A 27421-nucleotide genomic window follows, 5' to 3' on the forward strand; every position below is an offset into this window, starting at 1 on the left:
GCCATTGAATACTTAGGAGCACTGCCGTAACATGATCAAGCTCTCTTTAGAAAGGTTCAGAGACAATGGGGAACAGAGGAAGACTTGCCCAAGAGACTGATAGTGAGTGTAACGCAATAGTGAGTGTAAAGAGGCTGTAGCCAAAGTAGGGCAGTAGTGGGGGAAATGTTCCGGAAGGAAGACTAAGCGGGGGCTCCTGAAGATTAACAGGTGGTCTAAGTCATTGGCTCTTCTTGCTCCAGTTACTCCCCATTTTCTCCCTCTGCCTATGGATTCTCTAGGACAGAGTAGGCAATGGAAACGGTTACTGTTAAGAGTAAGAAAAACATCAATAATACCCCAGACATAATACCGAGTGAAAGCGGCCATCAACAGAGTGCACAATTCCCATATAAAGATGAGGGATTCACAAAACTGTCCCAGGGAGATTAGAACAGTGGCTGCCTCTGGGAGGCGCTGTTGCCTGGAAGGAGGCAGGAGCCTGTGCTAGGTGCTGGAAGAGTTCTAGGTCTTCATCTGGATGGTGGCAACAGAGATGTTTACCTAGGTTAAAAAAAAAAAAAAAATTGGCCGGGCACGGTGGCTCACGCCTGTAATCTCAGCATTTTGGGAGTCCGAGGCAGTCAAATCACGAGGTCAGGAGATCGAGACCATCCTGGCCAACATGGTGAAACCCCATCTCTACTAAAAATACAAAAATTAGCTGGGCGTGGTGGCGCATGCCTGTGATCCCAGCTGCTTGGGAGGCTGAGGCAGGAGAATCCCTTGAACCTGGGAGGCGAAGGTTGCAGTGAGCTGAGATTGTGCCGTTGCACTCCAGCCTGGTGACAGAGGGAGACTCAAAAAAAAAAAAAAAAAAAAATCCCTGAGCTGTATGTTCAAGCTTTGTGCACTTTTCTGGGAAATGAGAAGTGAGAGAAACTAACAATGGAGACTGAGAAGTCACAACTGGGGTCTGGGTGGGGTGGGAGGCACAGTCTGTGAATATGCTATCTGACTTTTCAAAAGGGACTTTGCAGATGTCATTAAGTGAAGGATCTGGAGATGAGGAGATTATCCTGGATCATCTAGGTGGGTTCAGTGTGATCCCGAGTGTACTTGTAAGTGGAAGATGGATTCAAGAGCGTCAGTCGTAGGAGGAGACGCAGTGACAGTGGCAGAGGCCAGCATGATGAGATTGCTGGCTGGGCCATGAGCCAAGGAATGCAGGCAGACTCCAGTAACTGGAAAAGGCAGGAAAAAAGAATTTCCCCTAGAGCCTCCAGAAGGAATACTTCCCTGCAGACTCATTTTTTACTTCGGAACTGTAAGAGAGTAAATGTGTGTTGCTTTAAGTCACCGAGTTTGTGGTAATTTGTCAGAGAAGCAATAAAAAATGAATTCAGGTGGAAAACCAAAAGGGTATAGCATCCAGCAGCCAGGTGAAGAAAGTGTACTGGGGTGGAGGAGGGGTGATCAGTGGTGTCACCAGTTGCTGCCAGGCTATGTAAGATAAGGTGAGCACTGACCACCGGGTGGAGGAAGGCGAAGGTCCTGGTAACGCCAAGGGCTGTTTCCGTGGTGTGGTGGGTTTCAGAGCGCATGGGGTGCTTATCACCTGTCTAAATAAATGAAGACTACATAGGGACCAATGAGGAGTGTGTGTCATAAGAAAAAAAGTAAGTGAAGATGATGAATGCTATTGCCAAATCATCAGTTCGGGTTACTTCCTGGGAATACTTCCAAAGACAATTATTCTCATGTATTTCTAGGATTCCTGTTTGTTTCTTTTTATTTCCTCCAGAGAATCCTAATTTTTGACCTTCTTCCCAATTCTGGGTCTGGAAGCCTCTTTCTTCACTGAATTGTGGGGTGACACCAGAGAGCACTCCTGGAGCCTGTGCTGACCCTGGGGTGGCCATGGAAGTGTAGTGACCTGGGCCCTGGATGCCCCACCTGCTGGCCCTAGTTTCGTCCTCCAGGTGAGACTCACCTGGCATCACAGCAGGCCAGAGTGTAGAAGTCCCGGCAGGTGGTGGAGGGCAGTGACCGTTAATTGGTCAGGCAGGCTCCCCTGGGATGCCCCTTTAGAGGCCAAGCGATCTCAACCCCTTCATTAAGTTGACTTCTCAGCTGTACTCTTCTCAGAAGGTGGCGGCAGTTCAGCAAATTCCCCAAGCATCAGTTTTTATCAGACCGGCTTTCCAAGATGGGCTGAGCTCAAGATGTTCCCGGACCTGGGTAGGGTGGGAAACCCAAGTCTTCCTGCACTTAGATCTCCTCCTTACTGTCCCTCCCCATTTAATTATTCAAGCCCTGAAGCTCTGAATGGCCAGAGCCCAAAGTCTTACAGACCCATGTGTGGTTGAATCTGTGGACTTCTCAGCCACGTTGAGACAGAGACAAACCCTGTGGGATTCAAACATGGCATCAAGGCCTTCAGACATCAAGGTTACCCCAACACTAGTGGCTGAGGAGTCAGGTTTGCTTTCCTCCAGGGGCTTCGCAAGCATAGGGCATGGTCAGCTGGCATGGTCAGATATCTGCCCACGGGAGGACCTCTCCAGGATTGGCGGGGCATGGGGGAGTATGAGCCACCTTCTGCCAGTTATCATCCCTCTGGGTGGCAGGCTTGGGGCTCAGGAAAAAACCCCAGTTCCATATTCACTTTATTTATTTATTGAGAAGGGGTCTCCTGTCACTGAGGCTGGAGTGCAGTGGCGTGATCACAGCTTATTGCAGGCTTAACTTCCCAGGCTCAGGTGATCCCCTCACCTCAGCCTCCCAAGTGGCTGGGACCACAGGTGCATGCCACCATGCCCGGCTAATTTTTGTAATTTTTTTCTTGTAGAGATAGTTTTTCACCATGTTGCCCAGGCTGGTCTTGAACTCCTGGGCTCTGGCGACCCGCCCACCTCAGCCTCCCAAAGTGCTGGGATTACAGGCATGAGCCACCATGCCTGGCCCCCATTCCCTTTAAAGTGCATGTAAAACCTTTGATCTTATTATCGCCAAGCATGAGTACGTGGGAAAATAAAGTGGGTCAATTTAAAGATAAATATTAAATATGATAGTTCAAGTGGTACACCAAGTTGGTAAAAGGCGAAAGACATACAATCTGAAGAGTAACCAGAGTATAATACACCCAATTGGAGGGAAAAATACCTGGGGTGGTGAGTCATGGATGCCCAGAGTCTGGGAAACACGGTAATATAGCCTGGGAAGGAGATTTAGATCTAAAGTCCTTTTCTTGTCTATTTTGTGAAAAATGCCAGTCACGCTCAATAAGTGGACTTCATACTCTGCTAACATGTGGCTGCAGCTGGAAGAGCACTGCTGTTGCCTGAGCTTGGGGTGAGGCTCTTGACCCCACTGCCCCAAGGACCTTCCCTGCTCAGCCATGGCTCTGTCCCTTGCTCAAGGTGGGCACCTTGGCTTCCCCATGTCCAAGGCTGTGGCAGACAGCATGGTGGCTCAAACAAGTTGGACTTGTTTTGTGAATGTGCCTTCACGTGAGCGTGAATGTGTGTACATAGAGAGGGTGCATCAAAGTTAGGTGCAGGGGGAACAAACGGGACCAGGTCTTCTCCCTGGAGGAAGGGCCAGGATGCTCCCATCCAAGGGCTAAACCAGCAGGACAGGTCCCTCGGAGGGGCACCATTCAGAAACGAGCCCCAAACAACAGAGTTGGTTCATGGCACTCCCCTTCCCCAGCAAAATCCTCCGGCTCCTCCAGAGACAGAGGGCTCTACCCACAAGGGTGTCAGCATCCCTGGTCCAGTAGGAGAGATGGGAAGTGCAAAAGGCAGCTTGGGGCTTGCTAGAAGGGCTTAGCTAGGGAGAAGAACAGAAAGTGTCTCCATCCAGGCATCTCTTTGAAAGGATATCCCACCCCCAGATTTCTCCTTTGACAACCTCTCCCACAAGTTTTTTTTCTTTTTTTTTTTTGCGACAGGGTCTTGCTCTGTCACCTAGGCTGGAGTACAGTGGTGTGATCTGACTCACTGCAACTTCCGTCTCCTGGGGCTCCAGTGATCCCCCCACCTCAGTCTCCTGAGTAGCTGGGACTGCAGGCACAAGCCACCACACCCAGCTAATTTTTTGTAGAGACGGGGTTTCACCATGTTGCCTAGGCTGGTCTCGAACTCCTGGGCTCAAGTGATCCACCCACCTCGGCCTCCCAAAGTGCTAGGATTATGGGCATGAGCCACTGTGCCAAGTCTTCCTCTTTCTCAATTTAAAGACAACCCTGTACTAGTTCTTAGAACTCTGAAGGCAGAAGCTGGCAGCCCAGTGGAGTGCTGGGCTAGTGTGACCATTGTTAAGCTTGGGCCATGTGTCTGCAGGTGCGCTGTTTTGAGTTTTGTTCCACATGCTCAGGTTGGGGCCCAGAAATAAGGATGTCTGCAGCACGGCCCGCACTGGGGATCTTAGCTAACAGACGAGCATGCAGGTCAGAAGCACGTGTGAGACTGGGTCCCTGGGCCCCTCTCTGAGGGTCAGACAAGGCAAACCATGGTGCTAGGTGGTTAGCAGAGCCGGAGGTGGGGCCATCCAGGGCAGCTGGCCAGGGGTGGCTGTAAGAATACTCAGGATGGTGTTGGGAGGATGAGCCACATCCTAAGGTTCCTGTCCAGAGGATACAGTGACAACACAGGGCGGGCCCCATGAGCCACCGCAAACCTGTCAGTCTCAACCTCTCTTATTTCCTGCACTCAGTTTTTCTTTTCTTTCCTTTCCTTTCCTTTCCTTTTTCTTTCTCTTTTCTTCTTTTTCTTTTTTTGTGACAAAGTCTCACTCTGTCGCCCAGGCTGGAATACAGTAGTGCGATCTCGGCTCACTGCAACCTCTGCCTCCCGGGTTCAAACAGTTCTCCTACCTCAGCCTCCCGAGCAGCTGGGATTACAGGCGTGCACCACCATACCCAGCTAGTTTTTTGTATTTTTAGCAGAGGGAAGATTTTACCATTTGCCCAAGCAGATCTTGAACTCCCGACTTCAAGTGATCCACATGCCTCAGCCTCCCAAGTAGCTGAGAGTGCACCACCACGCCCAGCGCACTACCACACCCAGCTAATTTTTAGCATTTTTAGTAGAGAGAGGGTTTCACCATGTTGGCCAGGCTGGTCTCAAACCCCTGACCTCAAGTGATCTGCCCACCTCACCCTCCCAAATTCCTGGGATTACAGGTGGGAGCCACCACGCTCAGCCTCCTGCATTCAGTTTTTCTTATATCTTCTTCTAAACCCTTCAGCACAACCTGACACCAAACACCAACTTCTAAGATTAAACTGGGCTCTCACCACAGAATGCTGTCCCAGCATATTGTCTAGAGACTCTCCCATCTTCATCCCCCTTCTCCCCGTGGTCACAGCCACTGCAGTGGCAGCCATGCCGGAGCGTCCTGCCCGATCTCCTCACACCCACTTAGGCTCTCTCCGTTCCCCCTTGACACTGCAGCCAGGGTCCTCTTCCAAAGATGCAAATCTAACCACGAACCCTGCCTGAACCTCTTCTCTGGCTTCCCTTTTTTGTTTTTTTTTCTGAGATGGAGTCTTGCTCTGTCGCCCAGGCTGAAGTGCAGTGGCGCGATCTTGGCTCACTGCAACCTCCACCTCCCAGGCTCACCTGGCTTCCCATTTTTGTTAGAGTCAAGTCCCAAATCCTGACCACAGCCTATGAAGCCCTGTGTGATGTGGCCCCGGCTGACTTTTGGCCTGCCCCCCACATCCCTGTCCTTGCCCGTCATCCTCTGGCCACATTGGTTTTATTTCCAGTCTTTTACTATGTCAAGCTCTTCCTGCCAGAGCCCTCACACATGCTGTCTGTCCCCTTTGTCTGAAATATTCTTCCTGCTACACATCACCTGGTTAAACCCAGCCTATCAGTCAGCTCTCAGTGTCAATGTGACTTTCTCAAGAAGGCTTTCTCTATGCTCCTCCCCTCTAGATCCATACTCTGATACACCATTAACTAAGCAACTACTATGTGATCTGTATGTTCCCTCTCCCTCCTGTTAGCTGCATGAAGACAGGAACCGAATTGATTTTGTTCATTGATATCTCCCCACACCTAGCACAGTGCTGTCAACCCATTAAGGAACCAGTTACATTACTGAATAAATGATGGAGAAATTAGGCAGGATGGCCCAATGAAAAGCCACCTGAAACAGTGGATGCTAAGTCCTTTCAACCAAAAATCTAAGAATAGTTGCTGGGCTCATCTTGAAAGCAAGAGCTAGAAGCAGGGGACAACTGTTGGTTTTCAGGAGTCCCCCTTATCCATGGTTTCACTTTCCTTGATTTCAGTAACCCACGGTCAACCTGGGCCCAAAAACATAACTAAATGGAAAATTCCAGAAATAATTTATAAGTTTTAAATTAGTTTTCAATAGTAGCCAATGCCACATCACCATACCTGTCATTCACCTCACTCCAACCCATCATGTAGGCATCTTATCATCTTTTTTTTTTTTTGAGGTGGGGTCTCACTCTGTTGCTCAGGCTGGAGTGCAGTGGCACGATCATGGCTCACTGCAGCCTCCACCTCTCAGGTGATCCTCCCACCTTAGCCTCCCAAGTAGCTAGAATTATAGGCACGTGCCACCACACCCGGCTAATTTTGGTATTTTTTGTAGAACAGGGTCTCCCTATGTTGCCCAGGCTGGTCTTGAACTCCTGGGCTCAAGTGATCCTCTTACCTCGGCCTACCATAGTGCTAGAATTACAAATGTCAGTCACCATGCCCTGCCTCATGTTACATCTTACATCATCACAGTACAGTACAATAAGATGTTTTGAGAGAAAGGGACCACATTCAAATAGCTCTTATTACAGCATATTGTTATAACTGTCATTTTATTATTGGTGTTAATCTCTTCCTATTCTTAATTTACAAATTTAACTTTATCATAGGTATGTATATATGGGAAAAACATAGCATATATAGGATTCGGTACTATCCGTGGTTTTAGGGATCCACGGAGGGTCTTGAAATGTATCCCCTTGGACAAGGGGAAACTACTGTATATCTAGGCATGACGGCCCCATAGTCACCAGTCCCAGAACCAGGCCTGGGAACACCCAGAGAGTCACTTTGCTTCTGGCCTGAGTCTACCTGGAATCCTGTGTACTAGGTCTGTCTCCCCCACCCGAAGATTTTTGGGATGGAGCCAGCATTGATTTTGGAGTCAGATACATGTGGCTTTCCCACTATTTAGCTATTTGACCTTAGGCGCATTAATCAGAGCCTCCCTAAGCCTCAGATTCCATATCCTGAAATGGGAATAACAATACCTGCCCCAGGTTCAGTTACGGACTTAAGTATCACTGGGAGCTGGTACTGCACAGCAGCGTGCAGCTCAGCACACAGTCTGGTTCAAAGTGCTAGTCCCTTCTCCTTGGCAAAACTGGCTCATGCCTTTCATTTCACTCTTTTGGACTCCCAAGCCAGTGTTTAGGACAATGATATAAGGGAAGGTCTGAGAGGTTGGAGGACACAGTACACCCCAGACATGGCCCAGGCTTCTCCACCCACCCAGGGGAGCCCTGGTGCAAGGCTAGGGTGGCACCAGGAAACCCAAACTAGTGAGAAGAGCTACTGATCTGTGCCTCTTTGAGGTAGGATGGGGAGGTGGGAACAGGTGAGCCCATTATCCAAACAGAAACGGAGAGTGGTTGCAAAGAGGGAGAGGCCGGTAAGTGAAGAGGAAGGAAAGCCGGGGCGTGTGGGAGGGCTGGGGCCAGAAACAGGAATCCAGGTTGTCGGAGGGCAGGGGCTGCAGAAGGAACACTCTGGAAGGAGGGGTGTTGGGGAAGTGGGAGAGCTGGCACGGAGGCGGGCCAGGCGGTAAGGGTGGAAGGGAACAGCAAGTTCCTGGAGAGAGGAAGGAGGGGTTGGGGGAGACGACAATGACCTGTTGCCTGGAAAGAAGAGAGAGGAAGCGAGGGAACGGAGGCAGAGGCTGGCACCTTGGGTCCTCCTAGAGGGCAGGTGAACGGGGCTCGCCCGGGAGTGGAAGGCTGAGGGAGGCCTGGGTTGGGGTGGGGGGCCCCGGCCCGGCTGTACCTGCTGCTCCCCGCGCAGCTCTCCCACGTAGTACTGCTCCAACCAGCGGCGCGCGTTGGCCGAATGCTTGTGCGGCGGCCCGTCCAGGTCGGCGCTGATGTCCTGGCCCGCCCTGGCCCGCAGCAGCTGCTCGCCCCCCGGGTGGTGCCGCACGAAGCTGGAGAGGTCGTAGAGGCGGGCCCCGCGGCGGACCCAGCATGCGCCGGCCGCCAGGCGCCGCTGGACCTCGGAGGGCGAGAAGGAGGCGGCGGGGGGCGGAGCGGGGGCCATGGCCGGAGACCGCAACTCCCAGCGCGCAGCCCGGCGTCTGCTCTGCTGCCGCCCTGAGCGCCTCTAACATCCCGGGAGCCCCGGGGCCGTTCCGGGCGGGCCGCCACCGCACCTGCTCATTTGCATGCCGCGCTCCCATTGGCCGGCAGGGAGCCCCCGGCAGAGCCGCGAGGGGCGGGCCCGGCGCCGGGAGCTGCGCGCCAGGTGGCCCCCGGCAGGGAAAGGCGCGCCCGCCAGGTGTGTCCCGCGCGGGAGGACGGCGGGCGGACACAGGCGGAGCGAGTCTCCCCGTCGCGGGTGGTTGTCTGGGCGGACGTCTTCGGTGGCCTGATCGCCGCTGGAATAACTTCAACCGCTTCCAGGGAGGAGCTGGCCACGTGAGACCCTCTGGCTCCAGGAGGTGCCCGAGAGAGCGAGAGGAATGAGGTGCTCGCCTCAGGTGCAAATGCTTGTTTTGTTTTTAACATTTTTAAAATGTCAGTAGCTTTTGGGTTACCAGTGGTTTTTGGTTACGTGGAGGAATTGTATAGTTGTGAATCCTGAGATTTTAGTCCACCTGTCCCCCGAGTAGTGTACATTATACCCAATGTGTAGCTGTTGTTGTTGTTTTTGTCTCACACCCCCTTCCATTCTCCCTAGGGTCCATTATATCACTCTGTATGCCTTTGCGTCCTCATAGCTTAGTTCCTACTTATGAGTGAGAACATACAGTGTTTGGTTTTCCATTCCTGAGTCACTACACTTAGAATAATGGCCTCCAGCTCCATGCAAGTTGCTGCAAAAGACATCATTTCGTTCCTTTTAATGGCTGAGTAGTAGTCCATGGTGTATATCAACTACATTTTCTTTATCCACTCATTGGTTCATGGTTATTTAAGTTGGTTCCATATCTTTTCAATTGTGAATTGGCTGCAAAAAACAAACATTCGTATGCAAGTGTCTTTTTCATATAATGACTCTCTTTTCCTTTGGGTAGATACTCAGTGGTGGGATTGCTGGACCGTATGGTAAATCTACTTTCCTTCCCTCCCTCCCTCCCTCCCTCCCTTCCTTCCTTCCTTCCTTCCTACCTTTTGTGACAAGGTCTCACTCTATCACCCAGGCTGGAGAGTAGTGGCACAGTCTTGGTTCACTGCAGCCTCGACCTCCCTGGCTCAAGCAATCCTCTTACCCCAGCCTCCCAAGTAGCTGGGACTACAGGCATGCACCACTACACCTGGTTAATTTTTGTATTTTTTTATAGAGACAAGGTTTCACCATACTGCCCAGGATGGTCTCAAACTCCTGGACTCAAGCGATTTGCCTGCCATGGCCTCCCATAGTGTACTGTTTGTTTGTTTGTTTGTTTTTGAGACAGAGTCTCACTCTGTTGTCCAGGCTGGAGTGCAGTGGCACGATCTCAGCTCACTGCTACCTCCGCCTGCCGGGTTCAAACGATTCTTCTGCCTCAGCCTCCAGAGTAGCTGGGACTATAGGCGCGTGCCACCACGCCCGGCTACTTTTTTTGTAGTTTTAGTAGAGACGGGGTTTCACCATGTTGGCCAGGCTGGTCTCGAAATCCTGACCTCAAGTGATCCGCCCATCTCAGCCTCCCAGAATGCTGGGATCACAGGCGTGAGCCACCGCGCCAAGGCCCAAAGTGTACTTTTAGTTTGTTAAGGAATCTCTATACTGTTTTCCAAACAGGTTGTACTAATTTACATTCCCTCCAGCAATGTATACGCATCCCCCTTCCATTGCATCCATGCAAACATCTACTGTTTCTTGACTTTTTAATAATATTCAAGGGCAAAATTTAATGGGGCACCCCAGAACTCAGTCATTACTATATCTAAAACCTGAATGTAATATTTAAAAATTATATTGTTAGCCGGACATGGTGGCTCACACCTGTAATCCCAGCACTTTGGGAGGCTGAGGTGGGTGAATCACGAGGACAAGAGATCGAGACCATCCTGGTCAACTTGGTGAACCCCTGTCTCTACTAAAACTACAAAAATCAGCTGAGCATGGAGGCATGCATCTGTAGTCATAGTTACTTGGGAGGCTGAGGCAGGGGAATCGCTTGAACCCGGGAGTCGGAGGTTGCCGTGAACTGAGATCGCCCCACTACACTCCAGCCTGGCAACAAAGTGAAACTCTGTCTCAAAAAAAAAAAAAGAAAAAAAAAATTTTTGTTTCACAATGTGAATGTTGTTAATGTCTCTGAACTGTACACTGAAAATGGTTGAAGTGGTAAATTTATATTATGTATATTTTACCCCAACACAAAATATTTAAGAATGTTTTAAAAAATCATATTGGCAAATGACAGGGTGAGGGGTGGGGTTGGGGGGCGTGGCATTGGCCACCTGTTTTTGTAAATAAGGTTTTATTGGAACCAGGGCCAGGGATTCATGAGACATGGATGTGAAAGTGCAGGGTTAGCTCCTGTTTTTATTTAAAATTTTGATATTTTGTCCATCGTGGATTTTTTTGCATTAATTTTGAAGTTTTAAAATACTGCATTAAAATATTATTTATCTTGGTTATTGTTTTTTTGTTTGTTTGTTTTTTGGCGTGCCTGTAAATTTTGCACTCAGGGCTAGTGCCTCACTCCCTCACTCTAATCCTGGGCCCTGGGGAAGGACCCGAGGGGAGAACAGAGAACACTGTCTCCATTACAGAAGGGGAAGTAGGGGCCCACAGGAGTAAAGGCTGGGGGTGATGCTGTATGGAAAGGAGGACTGAGTTTGTTCATCACAGTTTTGTTTAGAACAGGAAACCTTGGCTGGACATGGTGACTCATGTTTGTAATCCCAACACTTTGGGAGGCCAAGGCAGGAGGATCACTTGAGCCCAGGAGTTCAAGACCAGCCTGGGCAACAAAGCAATACCTTGTCTCTACAAAAAAAAATATATATATATAAAAATTGAGGCCAGGCCAGGCACGGTGGCTCATGCCTATAGTCCCAGCACTTTGGGAGGCTGAGGTGGGTGGATCACCTGAGGTTGGGAGTTTGAGACCAGCCTGACCAACATGGAGAAACCCCTTCTCTACTAAAAATACAAAATTAGCTGGGCGTGGTGGCACATGCCTGTAATCTCAGCTACTCAGGAAGGCTGAGGCAAGAGAATCATTTGAACCCGGAAGGTGGAGGTTGCAGTGAGCCGAGATTGTGCCATTGCACTCCAGCCTGGGAAACAAGAGCGAAACTCCGTCTCAAAAAAAAAAAAAGAAAAAATTGAGGCCAGGCGCAGTGGCTCATACCTGTAATCCTAGCAGTTTGGGTGGCCAAGGCAGGCAGATCCCCTGAGGTCAGGAGTTTGAGACCAGCCTGGCCAACATGGTGGAACCCCATCTCTACTAAAAATACAAGAAAATTAGTCAGGCGCAGTGGCATGACCCTGTAGTCCCAGCTACTTGGGAGACTGAGGCTGCAGAATCGCTTGAACCCAGGTGGCAGATGTTGCAGTGAGTGGAGTTTGCACCACTGCACTCCATCCTGAGTGACAGAGCGAGGCTCCATCTCAAAAATAATTAGATAAATGAATACTTTTTAAAATTAGCCAGTTGTAGTGACGTGGGACTATCGTCCCAGCTACTGGGGAAGCCGAGGCCAGAGGATCTCTTGAGTCCAGGAGTTTGAGGCTGCAGTATCCTATGACTGCACCACTGCACTCCAGCCTGGGCAACAGAGTGAGCTCCGTCTCTTAAACAGAAAACAAAAAGGGAAAAGCCGCACAGTTTTACTTGCCCAGCCACAGGGGATCCCAGTTGAACTCATGATTTGTAATCAAATGCTCCTGGTACAGAGGCTAACTCATCTAGCTGGCTTTTGTCTCTTTCAGGAAAGATATTTTAAGGATCACCCCTTCTGGGGCCAGGCATCTGTGCTGGGTCAGTTTAAGTATGGGAAGCCTGGCCCTGATGCCTCAGGGGCCCCCAGGTCAGAAGAGCCGCCCCTCTCCCCTCTCCCTTCTCTTTGGACTGACCCTCAGGGAGTAGGCAAGAGTTCTGCTATCTGTGGGTCTATGGAGCACCTGCCCATCAGGCCTAGAGGCCTTACATCACCAGAGTTGTTGCTTTTCTCAAGCGTTGAACGCATAAGTAGTCACCCTTACCCAACTCCCACACCTACTCTGCTCCAAATCCCCTGCACGTGCCAAAGCAGCCAAGCACACAGTCACAGGTGTGCTCAGGTACTTCTCGCTGACAATATCTGAGGGTACTCCCATTTGGATTTCTCACCATGGCCGTAAACTCCCAGTGTTTAAAGTTGAACAAACGATTGGGTCATCTGTTCAGAATTGTAACACTCACACTTCTTGCCCTAGTTATTCCACTTCTAGAGATTTGATCTTATAGATATACTATACCAAGATGCAAGAACAGTAACATTAATGGCAACCTCATTTATAGACAGAAATGATCAAATGTTCATCATTAGGGAGGACTGATTAAATAAATTATGGTATATTCAGACAGTGAAATACTATGTAGCCATTAGAAAAAATGAGGTAGATCTATGTGTACTAATTTAGAATAATCTCCAGAGTATTGCAGGGGAAAACAACAGGAATGGTGTGTATGGCATGCTAAAAACTAGTTGGCTATTTTTAATTAATCTTTAAGATATTTTTATGCAAACAAAAACATATATGTAATTTTTAAAGCAAAAAGTTTCATTAACTCATTGAATCTCCCTCCTAACTCAAGAGCTAGGACATTACCAAAAACTTGTACCTACTACTGTACCCTAAACCTTTCACCTCTTTGCCTATTGGTTACATACAAAGAGGTAACCTCTGCCCTGATGTTAATGCTCATCTTTCCTTTGACACAGAGTCGAGTTCTGTCCCCAGGCTGCAGTGCAGTGCTATGATCTTGGCTCACGGCAACCTCTGCCTTCAAGTGATTCTCATACCTCAGCCTCCCAAGTAACTGGGATTACTGGCGTCTGCCATCACGCCCAGCTAATTTTTGTATTTTTGTAGAGATGGGGTTTTACCATGTAGGCCAGGCTGGTCTTGAACTCCTGACCTCAGGTGATATGTTCACCTCGGCCTCCCAAAGTGCTAGGATTACAGGCGTGAGCCACTGTGCCCAGTCTGCTTTATATTTTTAATATTTTTAGCACACCTATGTGTGTGCCTATGGAATGTATTATTTAGATCAGCTTGTTTTTGAGTTTTATGAAAATCATGTGATACTCTGTTTAGCTTCATGTGGCCTTGCATGCTTTATTCAATTTTATATTAAGATTAATCCAAAACTCCATCCAGTGTTGAAGGTCACTTTTTTTTTTTTTTTTTTTTTTTTTTTTTTTGAGACAGAGTCTTACTGTGTCACCCAGGCTAGAGTGCAGAGGTGCAATCTGAGCTCGTTTCAACCTCTGTCTCCTGGATTCAACCAATTCTTCTGCCTCAGCCTCCTGAGTAGCTGGGATGACAGGCATATGCCACCACACCAGTTTTCACTGCTGTGTCATATTCCACTATATTAATTTATTCATTTCCCTTTTCCTCTTCAAAGGAATTTTAATTGTTTCTTTATTTTTTCTATTGTGAAATTTCTTGTACCTATGGGCAAGACTTTCTATAGCCCATGTACCTAGGAGTACATCCTAGAGTACGCAAGAGTTCAAATTTGCAAGAGAATGTAAATTAACTTCTAGGTGGATATACTATTTTACATCTCCATGAAAGACGCATGAAAATCTCTAGCCCTAATATTAGGAACAAGGCAAGGATGGCCAGTCTTATCACTTATATTCAACATTAGCAATGCTAGACAGTGATGTAAGGCAAACAAAAAAAATGAAAGCCATAAAAAGAAGAAATGAAGGAGGAAAACTTTCTACTTGCAGAGGCCATGATTGTTTACATAGAAAATCTCAACCAATTTGCAAAACAACTAGAACTAATGAGTAAATTTAGCAAGTCCATAGGATCCAAGGTCAAAATACAAAAATCAGTCATATTTTAATTACTAGCAACAAACAATTGGAAAATAATATTTTAGAATTTCATTTATCATAGTGTCAAAATCCATAAAGTATGCAAGGATAAATTTGACAAAAATTATCTAAAACCTCTAAGTGAAAACTACAAAAATGCTGCTGAGAGAAATGAAAGAATATCTTAACAAATGGAATTCATAGATATACCAAATTCCAAGTTCATATATTGCATAAGTCAATATTAAGATCTCAATTATCTTCCAACTGATCTAATGATTCAACGCAATTCCAATCATAATCCCACTAGCCACTAGTTTTGTGGGGTTTTTTGTTTGTTTGTTTGTTTGTTTGTTTTTTGAGACAGAGTCTTACTCTGTCACCCAGGCTGGAGTGCAGTGGTGCAATCTGAGCTCATTGCAACCTCTGTCTCCAGCGGTTCAAGTGATTCTCCTGCCTCAGCCTCCCAAGTAGCTGGGATGACAGGCACACGCCACCACACCTGGCTAATTTTCGTATGTTTAGTAGAGGCGGGGTTTCACTATGTTGGCCAGGCTGATCTCGAACTCCTGACCTCAGGTAATCCGCTCGCCTTGGCCTCCCAAAGTGCTGGGATTTACAGGCGTGGGCCATCGTGCTAGCCCAATAGTTGTTGTTGTTGTTGTTGAGAACTTTAACTTGCTTTTAAAATTTTTATGGAAATGTAAAGGACCCAGAATATTGAAAGCAATCTTGAGAAAGAAGAACAAATTTGTGGGACTTACACTTCCTGACTTCAAGCCTTGGTATAAAGCTACATATTCAAGATAGTGTAGTACTTGCATAAGAAGCAACAAATAGATCAATGGAACAAAAAGGAGAAAGAGACCCAAACATATGAGGTCATTTTGTTCTTTAATTGAGATAACTTACATACGATAAAATTTGGCCTTTTTAGTGTACAAGTGGGGCATCTTCTATATCCTTTTTCTTCTATATCCTTCTAAAGGTCCGATTTATCTCTCCCTTTGCTAATACAACATTGTCTTCATTATTGTAGCTTTAGTAATAAGTCTTGGTATCTGATAAGGCTGATACACACACCCTGTTCTTCTTTAAGACTCTTTGTTTAGGCTCAGATTTTTCTTTTTTTTCATATAAACTTTAGAATCATTTTGTCAATGTCCATGAATAAGCCTATTGGGATTGTGAAAACAATTGCATTGAATCCATAGATTAATTTGGAGAGGATTAACATATTTGAGGCCAGGCTCGGTGACTCACACCTGTAATATCAGCACTTTGGGAGGCCGAGGCAGGAGGATCGCTTGAGCCCAGGAGTTCAAGACCAGCCTGGGCAACATGCAAGACCCCATCTCTACAAAAAAGAAAAAATTAGTTGGGTGTGATGGTGATGCACCTGTGGTCCCAGCTACTCAGGAGGCTGAGGCAGGAAGATCGCTTGAGCCTGAGAAGTCGAGGCTGCAGTGAGCTATGATCATGCCACTGCACTCCAGCCTGGGTGACAGAGTAAGATTCTGTCTCAAAATAAAAGTTCGCAATACAGAGACTTCCTATTTATGTACCTGAGCTATATCTCCACTTATTCATCCAGGCCATATGTAATTTAATTCCATAAAGGTTAAGGTTTCTGCATATAGAACTTTCACACATATGTTAAATGAATTCCTAAGTACCCTATATTGTTTTTCTATTATAAATAATTTCTTTTTTTTTTTTTTTGAGGTGGAGTCTCACTCTGTCACCCAGGCTGGAGTGCAGTGGTGCGATCACGACTCATTGCAACATCCGCCTCCTGGGCTTAAGCAATTCTGTGCCTTAGCCTGCGAGTAGCTGGGATTACAGGCACATGCCACCACGCCCAGCTCATTTTTGTATTTTTAGCAGAGACGGGGTTTCACCATGTTGGCCAGGCTGGTCTTGAACTCCTGACTTCGTGATCCACCTGCCTCGGCCTCCCAAAGTGTTGGGATTACAGGCATGAGCCATCGTGCCTGGCCAATAATTTCTTTTTAAATAAGCTTTTTGTTGATGTATGACATCCATAGAGAAAAGTACACAAATCATAAGTGTACAGCTCAATGAATTTTCACAAAGTGAGCATACACTTCTCAGGAAATAGAACACTAACAGCCTCACAGAAGTCTCCCTCAAGCCTTTCCACAGTTACTGCCTCTTTCCCAGAGAAAACCACCATGTTGATTTCCAACCTCATACATGAATTTTGTCTGCTTTAGAATTTTATATAAATAGGACCATACAGTGTATATTCTGTTTAACTACCTTCTTTCACTTATTCTTAGGTTTGTGAGATCCGTTTATGTTGTTTGGTATAGTAGTAATTTGTACATTCTTATATCTGTATAGTATTCCAGTATATGAACATGCCACACTTAATTTATCTATTCTATTATTAATGGACTTTTGGGTTCTTTACAGCTTGGGGCTATTAAGTGATGCTATAAATATGCTTGTACATTTTTTTTTTTAATTTGAATGCATTTCTGTTAGGTAGATACCCAGGAGAGAACTTGTCTGTGTTCAACTTGAGTAGGTAATATATCAAATTATATTCCCATCAGCAGTATATGAGAGTTCCAATTTTCCCACATCCTTGCCACACTCAGTTTTATTAGCCTTAAAACAATTTTTTAGCCATCCTTGTGGGTAAATATTGGTATCTCATTGTGATTTAAATGTGCGTATCCTCAGTGACTGGGACTGAATACTTGTATTTAATTGGTTATCCCCATTGTCCATTTTTCTATCAAAAAAAATTTTTTTTTGAGATGGAGTCTTGCTCTGTCACCCAGGCTGGAGTGCAATGGCACGATCTCGGCTCACTGCAACCTCCGCCTCCCTGGTTCAAGCGATTCTCCTGCCTCAGCCTCCTGAGTATCTGGGATTACAGGTGCACACCACCATGACCAGCTAATTTTTTGTGTTTTTAGTAGAGACGGGGTTTCACCTTGTTGGCCAGGCTGGTCTCGAACTCCCGACTTCATAACCCACCCGCCTCGGCCTTCCAAAGTGCTGGGATTACAGGCGTGAGCCACCGCGCCCGGCCCCCCCCACTTTTTTTTTTTTTTTTTTTTTTTTTTTGAGATGGAGTCTTGCTCTGTCATCCAGGTTGGAGTGCAATGGCATGATCTAGACTCACTGCAACCTCCGCCTCCTGGGTTCAAGTGATTTTCCTGCTTCAGCCTCCCAAGTAGCTGGGATTACAGGCACCAGTCACCACACCCAGCTAATTTTTGTATTTTTGCAGAGACAGGGTTTTGCCATGTTTGGCCAAGCTGGTCTTGAACTCCTGACCTCAGGTGATCCGCCCATCTTGACCTCCCAAAGTGCTGGGATTATAGGCATGAGCCACCGCGCCCAGCTGAAGAACACTTTTTTTTTTTTTTTTTTTTTTTTTTCGAGACAGTTTTTGCTCTTGTTGCCCAGGCTGGAGTGCAATGGCGCGATCTCGGCTCACCACAACCTCCGCCTCCCGGGTTCAAGCGATTCTCCTGCTTCAGCCTCCCAAGTAGCTGGGATTATACGCATGTGTCACCACGCCCGGTTAATTTTTTGTATTTTTAATAGAGACGGGGTTTCACCATGTTGGTCAGGCTGGTCTTGAATTCCTGATCTCAGGTGATCCGCCCACCTCAGCCTCCCAAAGTGCTAGGATTACAGGCGAAAGGCACTGCGCCTGGCCTTTAAAATTTAAAGTAGTTTATCAGTCTTTTATTTTCTGATTATGGCTTTTCGTGTCTTGTTTAAGAAATATTTGACTACCCCCAAATTATAAATCTATTCTTCTATATATTATTTTCTTCTGGAAGCTTTATTGTTTCACTTTTCATATTTAGATCTAAACTCAACTTGGGATTGATTTTTTTAGTATGGTCTAAGATATGGATCAAGACTAGTATTTTTTTCCATGTATATATCCAGTCTATTCAGCAACACTTGTTGAAAAGACCACTCTTTTCTACACGGCTCTGAGGTATCAGTTTCACAGAAATCAAATGTGTACAGTCATGTGTCACTTAATGACAGGTGTACATACAGTTTAAGCAATGCATCATTAGGCTATTTCATCATTATATGAACATCATAGAATGTGTGTACCTGAACTCGGTGTGGTGGCTCACGCCTGTAATCCCAGCACTTTGGGAGGCCGAGGCAGGTGGATTGCTTGAGTCCAGTAATTCAAGACCCGCCTGGGCAACATAGCGAAGGCCTGTCTCTACAAAAGTTAGCTGAGCCTGGTGGTATACGCTTGTAGTTCCAGCTACTCAGGAGGCTGAGGTAGGAGGATTGCTGGAGTCTGTAAGGTGGAGGTTGCAGTGAGCCGAGACCATACCACTGCACTCCAGCCTGAACAACAGAGCCAGACCTTGCCTCAAAAACAACAACCAAAAACTTGCATTAAAGTTCATATAACATAAAATTCCTGATTTTAACTATTTTGATACATACAATTCAAGGGCATTAGTACATTTACAGTGCTGTGCAATTATCATCTCCAAATATTTTCACCACCCCAAAAGGAAACCCAAATCCACTGGCAGTCCTTCTCCATCCTGTTCTTCTCCCAGCTCCTGGCAACTACTCATCTGTTCTCTGTCTTCATGGATTGGCCTATTCTGGATATTTCATATAAAAGGAATCATACAACATGCGACTTTTAGCTGACTTCTTTTACTTAGCACAGTGTTTTAGAAGTTCATCCATGTGGCAGCAGGTGTCAGTACTTCATTCCTTTTCATGGCCGAATAGTGTTCCATTCTATGGATATGACCCATTTTGTTTAACCATTCATCGGGTGATTGACTTTTGGGTTGTTTTTACCTTAGGCTCTTATGAACAGTGCTGCTATGAATATTCAGTATCTTTCCGTATAAAATAAGGATCAAAAACTTTTGTCCTGGCTGAGGCAAAGGCTGTCAGGAAACTCAAATGAGATAGCACAGAAGAAAGATTTCTGTGAGCTGCCTGGCCTCGTGCAAGTGTAGATTGGAAGTTGGTGGTGTTGTTATGGTTAAGGTCATGATTATGGTTACGGACAGGTTCAGCTATCCTGGTATCAGGGAGGGAGAGGAAGGGTCCAAGGCCTGAGCTCTCCCTCAATGCCAGCTTGTCACCCAGTGCCCAGTGTTGGTGCGTCTGGCAGAGGCCAGCTGCTCATAAGTTATATTAGTCCATTTTCACACCGGTGATAAAGACATACGGCTGGGTGCGGTGGCTCATGCCTGTAATCCCCGCACATTGGGAGGCCTAGGCAGGTGGATCACTTGAGGTCAGGAGTTCCAGACCAGCCTGGCCAATACGGTGAAACCCAATCTCTACTAAAAATACAAAAATTAGCCAGATGTGGTAGCAGGTGCCTGTAATCCCAGCTACTTGGGAGGTTGAGGCAGGAGAATCCCTTGAACCTCATAGGCAGAGGTTGCAGTGAGCCAAGATCATGCCACTGTACTCCAGCCTGGGCAACAGAGTGAGACTCTGTCTCAAAAAAAAAAAAAAAAAAAAGAAAAAAAAAAAAAAAAGACATACCCAAGACAGGGTAATTTACAAAGAAAAAGAGATTTAATGGACTCACAGTTCCATGTGACTGGCGAGGCCTCAGAATCATGGTGGAAGGTGAAAGGTACTTTTTACATGGCGGCAGCAAGAGAGAAACGAGAGCCAAGCAAAAGGGGTTTCCCTTTGTAAAGCCATCAGATCTTGCGAGACTGATTCACTACCACGAGAACAGTATGGGGAAAACCGCCCCATGGTTCAGTTATCTCCCACCAGGTCCCTCCCACGACACATGGGAATTATGAGATACCATTCAGGGTGAGATTTGGATGGGGACACAGCCAAACCAGACCACAAGTATATCTAGATATCAGTGATTGGCCATTCAGATATAGCAATCATGGCAAAGGGCCAGTTAACAATAACTTGCCTTGGAGTTCTGCATCATTATTTGGTCTTGTTGCCTGTGGACCTGCATTGGATGGAATAACTTTTGAACAAATCTGCTGGGTGAGGTGCATTTAGACAGGTAAGATAGGCACTGATTGGAGTTATTGAGAAACTCCCTAGTGCTCTAGGCTAGCTATAACCACAGTGCAGAGTAGTTTCACTTATTTACTCCCTCCATCTTTTTCAAATGTCTGCTCTCTCTGTCTTAAGCTGGGAACATAAAGGAAAGGGAAGACATCATTTATATGCCCCAGATTGAGGAAAAGAAAATGTGAAGCTGGAGGGCATTTGTAAAGCAACTCACTCCAAAAAATTATCTAAACTGCCATGGTGCAGAGAGGCAGAGGGAATATACACATATTTAAAAAGAGAGGGTTTAGTGAAATTAATAGAAAAGGCTCCTGGGAAGTGAGTGCTCAGATGACTGTTAGAAAAGGGAAGGCTGGGCCAGGGGTGGTGGCTCAAGCCTGTAATTCTAGCACTTTGGGAGGCTGAGGCAGGTGGATCACTTGAAGTCAGGAGTTCGAGACCAGCCTGGCCAACACGGTAAAACACCCATCTTTACTAAAAATACAAAAATTAGCCAGGTGTGGTGGTGCACACCTGTAATCCTAGCTACCTGGGAGGCTGAGGCAGTAGAATCGCTTCAACCTGGGAGGCCAAGGTTGCAATGAGCCGAGATCATGCCACTGCACTCCAGCCTGGGCAACAGAGTGAGACACCATATCAAAAAAAAAAAAGAAAAAGAAAAAGAAAAGGGAGGACTGGAGATGGGTATATATTACTCCAACAATCTCAGAGTCTCTGCTTGGGGAGTCAGGGCCCACATCCCATCTTTTGTGACATCTACTCACTGGGACATACTATGGTGTGTGGGGTTGGAGTGTTGCTCCCTGTCTGCCAAATGGCAGTCCCATCTGCACAGCCAAACACTACTATACAACCCTAGCGCCTTCTTCCCCCTGTTACCACTCCCACCCCCAGACCACATGGAAGACAGCAAGCGAGGCCAGAGCTACAGAGTCTCGGGTCCATGCAGAGAGTTGGGGGCTGCTATATTTTCACTTCTTGCTTTGACCAGCTCTGGTCCCAATGTGTTAATGGGAGTATATTCAACGGCATCTTAATTATCTGGGCTGTCATTGCTCTTAGGTTGTTGAATACAACATACAACTTCCTTGTGGATCCTGATTCTCACTGCCCTAAATTGTTGCCAGGCTTTGATGGCACCTTCTTCTTTTCATCACTAGCATATTTTCTTTTTCCTTCCTCTAAAGAGGAGATATTTCCCAAGGTCGCCCGCGACACTCCACTCTTCTGCCTGTATTCTTCCCCTTGGTGACAGTATACACTTCCTCTACCTCAACAACCATCTCCAGTTGTTGAAGTATACGTCCCTAGCTCCCTCTCTGACCCTCTTTCAAGCTCCAGAGAGGTATTTCTGATCACCGTATGACAACCATATCCCAAGCTCAACCTGGCGCATCCAAACCCATTATCTTCTTCCTAAAAACGAGCTTTTCTATTTCTGCATTGTAGAACTTTAGATACTCAGCAAGGAACCACAGAATCCTCTTTTATTTCTCCTCTCCCACCTTCCCCAAACCAATCCACCACCCATGTGTGTCAATTCTACCTCTGAGATGACGCTCGTGTTCACCCCAACCATCAGCTGTAGATCCTTAACGTTACCATAGATCTATGAGGACCATAGACCTCATGTGATTTCATTCAGCAAAGAGTGTTTTCTTTTTTTTTTTTAATTTATTTATTATTATTATACTTTAAGTTGTAGGGTACATGTGCATAACGTGCAGGTTTGTTACATATGTATACTTGTGCCATGTTGCTGTGCTGCACCCATCGACTCGTCATTTACATCAGGTATAACTCCCAATGCAATCCCTCCCCCCTCCCCCCTCCCCATGATAGGCCCCGGTGTGTGATGTTCCCCTTCCTGAGTCCAAGTGATCTCATGTTCAGTTCCCACCTATGAGTGAGAACATGTGGTGTTTGGTTTTCTGTTCTTGTGATAGTTTGCTAAGAATGATGGATTCCAGCTGCATCCAAGTCCCTACAAAGGACTCAAACTCATCCTTTTTTATGGCTGCATAGTATTCCATGGTGTATATGTGCCACATTTTCTTAATCCAATCTGTCACTGATGGACATTTGGGTTGATTCCAAGTCTTTGCTATTGTGAATAGTGCTGCAATAAACATACGTGTGCATGTGTCTTTATAGCAGCATGATTTATAATCCTTTGGGTATATACCCAGTAATGGGATGGCTGGGTCATATGGTACATCTAGTTCTACATCCTTGAGGAATCGCCATACTGTTTTCCATAATGGTTGAACTAGTTTACAATCCCACCAACAGTGTAAAAGTGTTCCTATTTCTCCACATCCTCTCCAGCACCTGTTGTTTCCTGACTTTTTTTGTTTTTTTTTTTGTGTTTTTTTTTTTTTTTTTTTTTTTTTTTTTTTTTTTGAGGCGGAGTCTCGCTCTGTAGCCCGGGCTGGAGTGCAGTGGCCGGATCTCAGCTCACTGCAAGCTCCGCCTCCCAGGTTTACGCCATTCTCCTGCCTCAGCCTCCCAAGTAGCTGGGACTACAGGCGCCCGCCACCTCGCCTGGCTAGTTTTTTTTTGTATTTTTTAGTAGAGACGGGGTTTCACGGTGTTCGCCAGGATGGTCTCGATCTCCTGACCTCGTGATCCACCCGTCTCGGCCTCCCAAAGTGCTGGGATTACAGGCTTGAGCCACCGCTCCCGGCCGTTTCCTGACTTTTTAATGATTGCCATTCTAACTGGTGTGAGATGGTATCTCATTGTGGTTTTGATTTGCACTTCTCTGATGGCCAGTGATGATGAGCATTTTTTCATGTGTCTGTTGGCTGTTTGAATGTCTTCTTTTGAGAAATGTCGTTCATATCCTTTGCCCACTTTTTGATGGGGTTGTTTGTTTTTTTCTTGTAAATTTGTTTGAGTTCTTCAGCAAAGAGTGTTTAGTTACCTCATTGATTACCAGGACAAATTAGAGTATGTAATACAGTCAGTCTGACTCTGACTCACCATGAATTCCCATATTGGGAGGACTACTTGAGCCCGGGAGGTTGAGGTTACAGTGAGCTATGATCATGCCATTGCGCTCCAGCCTGGGCGACAGTGAGACTCTGTCTCAAAAAAAATTTTTCTTTTGGCTGGCCATAGTGGTTCACGCCTATAATCCCAGCACTTTGGGATGTTGAGGTGGGCGGATCACTTGAGGTCAGGAGTTCGTGACCAGCCTGCCCAACATGGTGAAACCGCATCTCTACTAAAAATACAAAAATTAGCCAGGCCTGGTGGTGCACACCTGTAATCCCAGCTACTCAGGAGGCTGAGACCAGAGAATCACTTGAAGCCAGGAGGTGGAGTTTGCAGTGAGCCAAGATGGTGCCACTGCACTGCAGTCTGGGCAACAGAGCGAGACTCCATCTAAACAACAACAACAACAACAACAACAAAAATGTCCCACACTATTCTCTGAGAACAGAGAACGTTCTAGTTGTCCTGGACATTCTTCTCCCTTTTTAACCTGTCTTCAATTGGAGAAGTAGGAAGCAAACATACTAGAGAAACATGTCAGGGCTGCCTGGTTCATCCGAGTATCTATTTGAGAAAGCTGGAAGAATTTGCACCAAGATGTTATTGGAATTCACCTTCCTTTTCCATATCTGTATTTCCTGCTTTTTTTCCCCCATAATGAGCATGTGTGGTGAGTTCTCACGAGATCTGGTTGTTTGAAAGCGTATGGCACCTCCCCCTTCACTATCTCTCTCTTGTCTGCCATGTGAAGACTGCCTGCTTCTCCTTTTGCCTTCCGCTATGATTGTAAGTTTCCTGAGGCCTCCCCAGCCCTGCTTCCTGTGCAGCCTGTGGAACCATGAGCCAGTTAAACCTCTTTTCTTTATAAATTACCCAGTCTCAGGTAGTTCTTTACAGCAATGCGAGATCTGACTAATACAACCACTATACCTAATACCTTTTCGTTTTCAACAAAAACTCTGTACCCATTAAGTAACAACTCCCCCTTCTCCCTCTTCCAAGCCCCTTGCAACCCCTATTCTCCTTTCTGCTTCCATGAATTTGCATATTCTAGGTACATAATATAAGTGGAGTCATACGATATTTGTCCTTCTGTGTCTGGCTTATTTCACTAAGCATAATGATTTCGAGGTCCATTCATGCTGTAGCACACATCAAAACTTTATTCCTTTTCATGGCTAAATAATATTCCATGTATGACTATGCCACATTTTGTTGATCCATTCATCTGTTAATGGACACTTGCATTGTTTCCACTTTTTGGCTATTGTGACTAATGCTGCTATGAACATTGGTGTACAAGAGTTTGTTGAAGTCCTTGCTTTTGATTCTTTTGGATGTGTGTCTGAGAGTGAAATTGCTGGGTCAGTAGTCCTATGTTTAACCTTCTGAGAAACTGCCTGTTTTCTACAGTGGCTGCACCATTTTACATTCCCACCAGCAGTGCAGAAGGGTTCCAATTTCTGCACATCTTCACCAATAACTGTTATTTCTGTTTTAAAAATCATAACCATCCTAGTGTCTCTTCTGATGTTAAAGAAAGTAAAATTGGCTGGGTACAGTGGCTCATGCCTGTAATCCCAGCACTTTGGAAGGCCAAGGCGGGTGGATCACCTGAGGTCAGGAGTTCAAGACCAGCCTCACCAACAGGGTGAAACCTGTCTCTACTACAAATACAAAAATTAGCTGGGCGTGGTGGTAGATGCCTGTAATCCCAGCTACTTGGGAGGCTGAGGCGGAAGAATCACTTGAATCCAGGAGGCAGAGGATGCTGAGAGCCGAGATCACTACACTGCAGTCCAGCCTGGGCAACGAGAGTAAAACTCCGTCAAAAAAAAAGCAACAGAAAGAAAGTAAAATTAATACCTGTTTGTGGCTCTTAAAAGTATTGTGAATTGGGGCCTGGCACGGTGGCCCATGCCTGTAATACCAGTACTTGGGGAGGCCGAGGCGGGCGGATCACGAGGTCAGGAGATGGAGACCATCCTTGCTAACACGGTGAAACCCCATCTCTACTAAAAAAAAAATACAAAAAAATTAGCCAGGCATGGTGGCGGACACCTGTAGTCCCAGCTACTCGGGAGGCTGAGGCAGGAGAATGGTGTGAACCCAGGAGACAGAGATTGCAGTGAGCCGAGATCGCGCCTCTGCACTCCAGCCTGTCTCAAAAAAAAAGGTATTGTGAATTGAACTCGGTGGTGCATGCCTGTAGTCCCAGCTACTGGGGAGGCACAGGTGACAGGAATTCTTGAGGCCAGGAGTTTGAGTCCAGCTTGGGCAAATGGCAAGACACCCAATTCCCCTGCCAAAAAAAAAGTTATCATGGGACCTGCCTGATGAAGTTAGTCCTACATCTCACTGACAGTACCTGATAAAGTACAGTGCTCAAAGCAAATGCTGATTCACTCTTTCTTCAGTGTGGTTGTCATCAGTTTGATATACATACAGTCCTGTGTTGCTTAACAATCCAAATACATTCTGAGAAATGCATTGTTAGGTAATTTCGTCACTGTGTGAACATCATAGTATGTACTTACACAAACCTCGATGGTGTAGCCCACTTTACTGTACTGAATGCTATATGCAATTGGAATACAGTGATAATTATTTGTGTATCTAAACATAGAAAAGATACAGTAAAAATGTGGTATAATCTTATGGGACCACTGTCATACATGCAGCCTGTGGTTGACCAAAATACGTCAACTTCCATATGCAGTACAAGACTATGCTTAGTTTCCATCGCTTCTGTTGTATTCAGTTTTAGGGATTTCCTTCTTATTCTTGTGAATTCAATATTATTATTATTGGTTTTTTTTTCTTTTTTTTTTTTTTTTGAGATAGAATCTCTCTGTGTTGCCCAGGCTGGAGTGCAATGGCGTGATCTCAGCTCACTGCAACCTCTGCCTCCTGGGTTTAAGCGATTCTCTTGCCTCAGCCTCCTGAGTAGCTGGGATTACAGGTGTGCAGCATCATGCCTGACTAAGTTTCATATTTTTAGTAGAGACAGGATTTCACCATGTTGGCCAGGCTGGTCACGAACTCCTGACCTCAAGTGATCTGCCCGCCTTGGCTTCCCAAAGTGCAATATTATTTTTAAGTATGTAAAGAATTAATCTGGTTCAAGACTATATTTAAAAATCCCCTCAGCAAAGCCCATTCACTTCACCTCCCTATACCTTCCACCTTGTTCCATTTCCCATCGTAGTTAAACTGAATTCCTTAGTTTCTGGCTTATATTCCCTGTGTTTCATCTTGTTATATATTTGTTATGCAATTATATGCTAATAATAAGCATATGTATATGCTTATTATTATTATATATATGTTTTTATATATATATATGCTTTTCCCTCTGAATGAGTTAGATTGTAAGTTATTCCATGTTAATTCATTTTCTCTCATAGCTTCATGGTATTTCATTGTGTGAAATACACCATAGTTTATTAAACCAATCTCCTCCCTGTGCATGTACATTTAGATTAGTACTGGTATTTTGTAATTATAAATTATTCCAGAAAAAAAATGTCATATGCACATGATTTTCATATGACTTTGATGAGTATCTTCAGGGAAAATTCCTAAAAATGAAATTCCTGGATTAAGGGGTAAATGCATGTATAGTGTTGTTAGACAGGGCCACATACCCTTCCATAGAGGTAGTACCCTTTTGTATTCCTGCTGGTAACATATGAGAGTCTACAGAGTATGTGGTTAAGCTTTAGAATGCTTGTCCATCTGATAGGGAAGAAATCGTGTTATCTTAATTTGCACTTCTTTTATTATGAATCAGGTTTTAATCTTTTAAAAGCCTTCCTGCTGTGAGTCTCTTCCTACTTAAATACATCCTTCATCCTGACTGTTGCCAAGTTAAACATCTTTTAGCATTTTCCTAAAGCTTTCTGTATCCCTCCTTCTAGGATCAATTTCCTCTGCCATCTGTCACAATCCATATCTCGACTGTATCTCCAACTCTTGTCCACATTTCAGAAGAGCAGACCGATTGAATTCATTACCCCTAAATACACTCCACCTTTTCTTGCCTCTGAGGTTTTGCCCCTTTGTGGTAATGCCATCTTTGTGGGATGGCAAATATTCTATTTTCATGGGTTG

The 27421-nt window shown here is 45.8% G+C and overlaps 1 protein-coding gene and 1 long non-coding RNA gene across 2 annotated transcripts in view; one reads left to right on the forward strand and one right to left on the reverse strand.

The window, feature by feature from the left end:
• Positions 1 to 8391, reverse strand: part of FA2H (fatty acid 2-hydroxylase) — a 64046-nt gene extending 55655 nt beyond the window's left edge. The window contains exon 1 of the mRNA XM_050772778.1: positions 8046 to 8391. Within this exon, the coding sequence (XP_050628735.1) occupies positions 8046 to 8315 (270 nt within the window). The 5' untranslated portion in view covers positions 8316 to 8391. The remainder of the gene's footprint in view (positions 1 to 8045) is intronic.
• An 88-nt stretch (positions 8392 to 8479) lies between these two features.
• Positions 8480 to 27421, forward strand: part of LOC126943786 (uncharacterized) — a 31333-nt gene continuing 12391 nt past the window's right edge. The window contains exon 1 of the long non-coding RNA XR_007721850.1: positions 8480 to 8741. This is a non-coding gene — a long non-coding RNA (uncharacterized LOC126943786). The remainder of the gene's footprint in view (positions 8742 to 27421) is intronic.

The sequence above is a fragment of the Macaca thibetana genome, chromosome 20 (genome assembly GCF_024542745.1).
Source record: "Macaca thibetana thibetana isolate TM-01 chromosome 20, ASM2454274v1, whole genome shotgun sequence".
NCBI classification, from domain to species: domain Eukaryota; kingdom Metazoa; phylum Chordata; class Mammalia; order Primates; family Cercopithecidae; genus Macaca; species Macaca thibetana.